The sequence below is a fragment of the Sinocyclocheilus anshuiensis genome, unplaced genomic scaffold (genome assembly GCF_001515605.1).
Source record: "Sinocyclocheilus anshuiensis isolate Anshui unplaced genomic scaffold, SAMN03320099.WGS_v1.1 scaffold2512, whole genome shotgun sequence".
Lineage (NCBI taxonomy): Eukaryota > Metazoa > Chordata > Actinopteri > Cypriniformes > Cyprinidae > Sinocyclocheilus > Sinocyclocheilus anshuiensis.
Genome location: NW_015541014.1, coordinates 89,537 through 97,367, shown reverse-complemented (window position 1 = coordinate 97,367; position 7,831 = coordinate 89,537). Strand labels below are relative to the sequence as shown.

Genomic DNA, 7,831 nt, shown 5'->3' with positions numbered 1-7,831 from the left:
CTGGGCCTCATCTCCAACAACAGGAAACCAAGGAGCTGACTGTAGACTTTAGGAAGAGACAGCAGCAGATCTACTCCCCACAGCCTTATCAATCATGGCCTCCTAATAATCCCCATCCACTGAATTGACTCTTATCACTCTCTCTCCTCTCCATCTATAGCTAATGTATGGTGAGTGTACTGGCACCATTGTACTGTGACTGCTGTTGCATCATCCAAATGGATGCTGCACACTAGTGGTGGGTGAGAAGAGTCCCCTGATATGAATGTAAAGCGCTTTGGGTGTACAGTAGTATATAATAAAGAGCTATATACATTCCTCATTCATTCAATCATTCATTCATTCACTCATGATCGGCAGGACCCCCATGGAGAGGGTGAGCAGCTTTAAATACCTTGGAGTAAACATCTCTGAAAGTCTGACCTGGACTGTACACGCACAAGCTCAGGTGAATAAAGCCATACAATGGCTGTACCATCTGCAACTGCTGAGGAAATTCAGGATCTCACCAGCAATCCTGAAAAGTTTCTTTACAGGGGCCATAGAAAGCATACTTACTCAGCGTATCTCAGTGTGGCATGGGAACTGCTCTATCCAGGACTGCAAAGCCCTGCAGAGAGTGGTGTGCTTAGCTGAGCACATCTCAAGGACTGCTCTCCCCTCTCTGCATGACATCTACCTCAGATGATGCAGAGCTGCTAAAATCATCAAGGATTCTAACCACCCAGGTCACTGTCTGTTCTGCCGATGTGTGTCAAATCGTATAGATATGAAAGCCCATGAGGCCTTACATGGTTAAATAGGAACACACTTTCCTAACCAGTTGTAAAGTTTTATTGTCTTGTGTGATTGATTACAGTAGAAACTGTACAGGAGAGTAATATATAATGCCGTGACAAAATTACACCACAGTGTTTCATTTGAATCCCTTAATCAATTTCCAGTTTAGAGGTGATTAAAATAAATGATTTTCACCTATATAAATAAGAGACATTTTGACGTGTATAATTTCAATTTAACATTAAGAACACTGCAGTTTATCCACTGATGTACAAAATGTACAAAACAATTTTGCTGTAAAAGACAAGTTCTTTCAGCAGATTTGTTTGAAGTTCACAGTATATGAATCATTCATCATTGTCGTTATCGTCATCATCATCATCATCATCATCACCATGGTGGTCTTCGTCGTCGTCTTCATCATCGTCATCATCATCGTCGTCATCGTCATCGTCATCGTCATCGTCATCATCCTCTGTATTCACTGTTCCAGAGAGCACATCTTCTATCCAGTTTTCCAGCTCTTCGGGTGACGGCAACTCATCATCATCAGATATCTCCAACCAGACACTGTCCGCCTGTCATAGAGGACATGACAGTGGGACAGATCCAAGCATGAGAAAGACGGCTTTCATAATGAATTCAGCAGATTGGGTTAAAAATTTAAGTAATGCACTTACATCTGTAACATTAACTACACCAATCTGTGGTCTGAAGAGGTCAACCTTGAAAGTCTTCTCCCAGTAAGGAATGAGCTAAGAAAGTAAACGTGAATATTAAGAGTGGTTCAAAAGAAATAAAAAAAATAAAAATTCAATTTTTGTCATCCATTTCACATTACAGCATTACTGACTCAATATATTGTCATGCATCTATCCAGACTTATTTTAGTCACCAGTGGGAAGTTGTCTGGGTCGATCCACACAATACTCAAGTCTGGATTGTGTGTGTTGTCTCTGGCCACCTCCTTCAAAATCTCCAAGAATTCAAAACCATCTGAAAACCATATTTAAGGTCAAGTCCTTTTGATGATGCTCACACTAAATGAATATAATTTGGCTTTATAAGGAATGAAGAGGTGCCCTGAAATTGTACATACCAGGGTCCTCCTCTTCTGCAAAGGCTACAATGTGAATTCCATTCAAATCATCCTCCTGCAAAAGACAACATCAGTGTGTCAGTGCTTTATTATATCCACAGGTATTCCTCTGCTCCGCAACGGGACTTTATTTTGCGATAAAGCTGACTTTCACTGCTACTTATTACATGAGCAGACTGATATATAGCGCATTGCCATGGACGGTATTAGGAAGTATCTGACCACTAGATAATGCGATTGACCATTCAGAAGAAAGTTTTCCAGAAAGTTGTGCAATAAATTATTATAGTCTTATAAAATATAACAATCATACAATTCCATAATATTTTTATTTACAAAAATATTGCTCACCCAGGTCTCAAACATGTCCTCTGCCCTGAGCTTTCTTAGAGTTGGTCTGTGGAGGTCAACACATATCATCAGTATGAATATGAGATCAGTATCAAATATATGTCTATACATCCTTCAGAATATCATTAGATTGGCTTTTGCTGATTACCGTCTGTGTTCAGATATGAAGGCCACCAGCTCTTCCTCTGAGTGTGGTTTGTCTGGAATGGTGACTGGTTCCTCCATGAAGGGCTCATAGAAGTCCACCTCATTCATCTTCAGAGTCAGCTCTTTTGCAACCTGAAATGCAGCAATTAAAACAACATGTCTACCATCTGTAGTTTTCAGAGAATTCTCCAGTCCCCAAAAGATAATAATGGCACAATCATAGCCTAAAGATCTTATAATATCTTAAAGATATTCAAAAAATGCCATACTCACAGCTTTCTCAAAGGTGGCAAAAAATTTGATAAAAGGCTGAAACTGTTCAGCTGCCTCCTGGAATGCAAGATAATCTGAGGAAACGAGAGAAAATTAAAACAAACAAGCATTTGTTTGTTTCTTTGAAGTGAAGTGACGTGACATGTGGCCAAGTATGGTTACCCATACTAGGAATTAGTGCTCTGCATTTAACCCATCCTAAGTGCACACACACAGCAGTGAACACACACACCGTGAACACACACCCGGAGCAGTGGGCAGCCATTTATGCTGCGGCACCCGGGGAGCAGTTGGGGGTTCGGTGCCTTGCTCAAGGGCACCTCGGTCGTGGTATTGAAGGTGGAAGAGAGCGCTGTACATTCACTCCCCCCACCTACAATTCCTGCCGGACCGGAGACTCGAACTCGCAACCTTTGGGTTACGAGTCCGACTCTAACCATTAGGCCATGACTTCCCCACGACTTTGTTTACTAAAAGGCAACTGCATCAAAAACTGTAAATTCCCTTTCGATCGTAACTGGAACCTTTATTTTTGTAGCCTATACTAGAGTGGTGACTTGAAATAAATGACCTCTAAATGTCAACTATAGCTTCAAAGAGTAGTAGCCTACAATGCTCAAGGGAGCTCATAAGGTTTCATTGTGCATTTAAAAAGCATAACTGGAATGTACAGACATTTAAAAATTAATGTGTTAACATTTATTGCATGGTATTAATTTATTGCATACTATGTAGGTATGTGTTTGGAAAGTGCAGAGATCAGATAACTGCAGCTGAAGGATATAATAGTCCCTCATAGCCTGCGCACACATACTTACGTTCAGAGTCACGACTTTTGAAGAAACCAATGAGTTTGATGTCTTCTTCCATACGGTCAAAAGCTCGCAACTCCTGAGCATTGTCAATTATCTCAACCGGATCTTCCATCAGCTAAAGTATGAGGGAGAGAGGGCGGCAGAAATTTGAAATGACATATAAAAGAACTACAACAATTAGATGTCTAGATTGATGATAAATACAGATTCTTTACATCCAGAAGGAATTCCACAAGAGTGTCGGCAGCGAGCAGGCCATCAAATTCAATCACACGGTCCTCCTTAAAGACATAGATGCTGCCTTCCTCATGCAAACCTTCCAATGAAACATATGGACATTCATCATTGTAGTAAAAAGTGCACTGTACAAGCATATAGCCTACTGTGCAGTGTATTGGCATCCATTCGTGCAAATCTCCCAAAAGTCATTGATGTTGTTCTAAAATTTGTTTTACTGGGATATTTACTGAGGATTTTAGGAGATGTTTTAAGGGCATGCTTATCCTGGACTAAGATGCAATGAAGATAGATGGCTGAAAAGTGTTTAAAATGTTTGACATCTTATCTTAATACTTCATGGGGCCTGTAAATTCCATAAATACATTTATAACAATATAATTGGTAAACATTTATAGCCAAAATAATTGTTAAACATTTATTTAATTAGGTAATTCAGTTTGAACTAACATTTTCTGTATTTTTACTGTTAATTTTGTACATTAACATTTCAATGATGACATTCTCATTCATATATCACACCCAAAGTTTTAGCCTCACCTAGTTTCTTGGCAACCTTAGCATCTTTTTGGGAGTCAACGATTCCAAAGCCAATATCCTTTTCCTCTAATACTTGAGCAGCTAACTGTGGAAAAATAAATCATGATTAGCACTGTAACAGCATTTTATGTATTGATTTGTTTGTTTCTTTGTGTGTGTGTGTTTTATTTAGTATTAGCTGAAGCTCCAAGAAAAATGTCAAATAAAATACAATAAAATAAACTAAATTAAAGTCTAATAAAATATATATAAACTATGTATATACATGCATTTATGCATGTTTCAGTGAATATTAGAAGTGCATGGAGTACCGCTGAGTCACACTGGCAACATTGTCTAGATAGTGAACCTGTGAGCCATGAATTTAGACTTAAGGAGGGCACACTTGTGTAATCATTTTTGAAGTGTTCTTGTTCCATAAATACCCTCAGTGTTCTACTTTCATCATGATGCGAGTAGTTTAAATGACTGAATTTTAAAAGCCAATACTCTACTGCCCACATTCAGAAGGCCTTTAGAAGCTATCAGGTGTCCTGAACATGAAGTGCCTGATTGACATGGTGACTGATGATGTACACTTTTTTAATCCAGATAATTACAGAAGTGAAAAAGGGATATTAAGATAGACATGTCAGTGAGCTGCAGCCTGTGGGCCTCTAAGCTGCTATTACATAGGACATACAAAAAATGTATTTGAACCTATATTCTGTTACATTTATATTTATTATTACATTTCATACCTGCAACCCATTTACTCCAAAATTTCATACTGAATACTGAATCTTTTAATTATTTAAAAACACAGTACAGTAATCATGTTTACTGCACAATCCCGTTCAAAAGCTTTGCTCCAAATAACACTCTCTGAGATCCTTTCAGTCTTATATCTTACACTCTACATTCATTCTTGTCTTGTCCTCTCTTACCTCCAGCACTAATTCAGTCATTTGTAACTGCTTCTGCAGCTCTTTTTCAGTAGGCGGAGGAGCGTGGTAGAACAGGCACAGCATGTCGTATTTCTTCAGGGCTTTGCGGTAGTTCTTCTCATTTATGTCCAGGACACGATCTTTGCCATCATAACGTGGGAATTCGAGGCCTTTCTCACTACCAGCCAGGGTAGAGAGGCCCAGAGAGGCAAGCAGCAGGATCCAGGTGATCTGCATGGTCTATACTAGTAACTTAAGACCTTTCCAAAAAGAAATGGTGGCTCTTCATGCAGCTCCACTAGGTTTAAGAGAGCTCTGGTATAGTAGTGTGAGAAATAGGAATATAAGTCAAGAGTTGATAACAGAAATAATGACAGTGGAAACCGTCCAGGCCTTCTTCCACCGCTCTTTCCGAGGGTTTGCGTACCCTTCTTCTGAAAATTCAGCTTTCTTCAGGCAAACCCTTGACTCTCTGACTTCTCTCCTGACAAAGAGTGGCCGGTGGATTGTGCTGGTAATAGGATGGGAGAGAGCAGGCAGGATACCTTACATAGCAGTGTTCCTCTAACCCTTTTTTAGGAGCCCAGTTGTTTCAGAGCTAAAAATACCCCAGTTGGACAGCAAAGGGACAAGAGCACTATGGAAGAGTGATTAGACCTCAGCTAATGACATTCGATGCTGAGAAGGGAAAAGAGTGATATGAAGACTTCACTGCAACATAAGACAGGCGTAAAAAAGAGAAATGCACTCTTTCCTGTATGTTCATGTGTGCAAGATGGAAAACAGCTAACTGTTAATGACAAAGTCATTGTGCAAATTAGTGTACTGTACTGTAACCAGACACATGTGTGTGTGTGTGAGATGTTTTGGTTTTTTTTGGTCGGGAATGTCTCTCCAAGCAAGTTAAGCTGACAATGTACATGCGCTGTTGTGTTTGGTGATTGGTGTTTTGGGCTCTGGAAATTTGGACAAAAAGTGGCCAAAAGTCTTAACTGGAATCCCAAATGGAGGCAGGAACCCTGAAACATTATTACCATACAGGACATGTGGCTGTTTGTCAAACACACTATAAAATTAGTGTAGAAACATTACACTAATGTAATGTAACTACATTTCTCAAATAATTAGAAAGAAATACTGAATTAAATGTACATTTTTGAAGTAGAAATACTGAAATAGCATTTTCTTGTAAAACATATTCCAGTAATATTTGTTTTATTAACAACAACAAAAAAAATTATAGTGTACAATCAGTTATAAGAACTGTAAGAGGTCTAGTTGAAGTCATACCGTTTTTTCACGCTACTCTGAAAACTGACAACTGACAAAGAGCAACATTAAACTTGCATTATACTGTGTGTGTGTGTGTGTGTGTGTGTGCGTGCGTGCGTGCGTGCGTGTGTGTGTGTGTTTAATTCTTTTAATTTTATTTTTTAATTGTATTTTGGATTTTTATATAAATAAATAAATTAATAATTTTATATAAATTAATCAATTAAATAAATAAATAAATAATGAATTCATTAATAATGAATAATCAATCAAATTATGCCCACAGGCTTCTATAAATATTCTTTTGTCTCCAGTCCTCACACTTATTACGTTTAAATCACACATTATAACTGAACCTTTGAAGTCTGTTTGACTTTAAATAGAGTTTGTTGTCACAGAAATGAGACCAGCAATGCTCATGCCCAAATTAGGATCAGCTGTCTCAAGGATTCCTGTCTAATGCTCTGTTTTCTTGGACATCACTGTGCTTAGTATTGACAACAACATAACAAGCATCACAGTTAGCAGATGACATTGCAAATGTTTTTCTCACTAGGCCGTTGGTTTAGGTTCTTAAGGGTTTTAGTCGTGGCATTTGTGACCGACTTGTACAGGTGGAGGCTTAGATTTAGCCAATCAGTCATCACAATGGAAAACAAAGAAAACTGGAGAGAGAACTTGGTTGTTCCTTGTTCTCTGTCTCAATTGAAGTTGCTAAATGAAAACTTGTACAGGTGGAGGCTTAGATTTAGCCAATCAGTCATCACAATGGAAAACAAAGAAAACACTGGAGAGAGAACTTGGTTGTTCCTTGTTCTCTGTCTCAATTTAAGTTGCTAAATGAAACCACTAGATGGCATGCGTGCTCTATGTCAAACTCATTTACAGTAACTCATATCCTAGCTTTATTGAGTTCAGTTCCATTTTGATATGATTTGGGGTTAAAAGAAAGGACGTTCCTTTTATGTGTTTAAAAGTGCATGAAATATGAATGAAAACCACACCCCAGAATTTCCATATTGTTTATGTTTACTACAATCATGGATACTTATTTTCAGTTACGCATGTATTGTTCCTTTCACTTTATCACACAAGATTTGAAGTCTGCATATAGTGGTGTAGAAAACAATAAAGCCATTCAGAAATTGCAGTGCAACCCAATTCTCCACGGTTTCTGCATTTCACAAAGCATTGTAAACATTTAGCTGAACGTCCTAAATGAAACAGCTTTGGACACATTCTAAATACACCCTGAGTGTTTTCTGCATTGGTCTGTACTTTTAGCACTGACATTTAAAGCAATTTAGCATACCTCACAAACACAGAGGATTATTGTTTGATTCAAGTACTGCTTTGGAATGCTGTGTATTTTTTCTTAAAGTGTCCATATT

General features: G+C 38.3%; 1 protein-coding gene across 1 annotated transcript; it reads right to left on the bottom strand.

Annotated features, from left to right (window-relative positions):
- Positions 1-870: 870 nt before the first annotated feature.
- On the bottom strand, positions 871-5,693 carry casq2 (calsequestrin 2). The gene is made up of 11 exons (XM_016488838.1): positions 5,169-5,693; positions 4,243-4,327; positions 3,681-3,781; positions 3,469-3,580; positions 2,651-2,724; positions 2,379-2,509; positions 2,231-2,276; positions 1,880-1,934; positions 1,676-1,776; positions 1,461-1,535; positions 871-1,358 (listed from the first exon to the last, which is right to left on the bottom strand). Exons 1-11 carry the CDS (start codon positions 5,403-5,405, stop codon positions 1,128-1,130), a joined length of 1,248 nt encoding a protein of 415 aa, XP_016344324.1. The 5' UTR covers positions 5,406-5,693; the 3' UTR covers positions 871-1,127.
- Between the last annotated feature and the right edge of the window lie 2,138 nt (positions 5,694-7,831).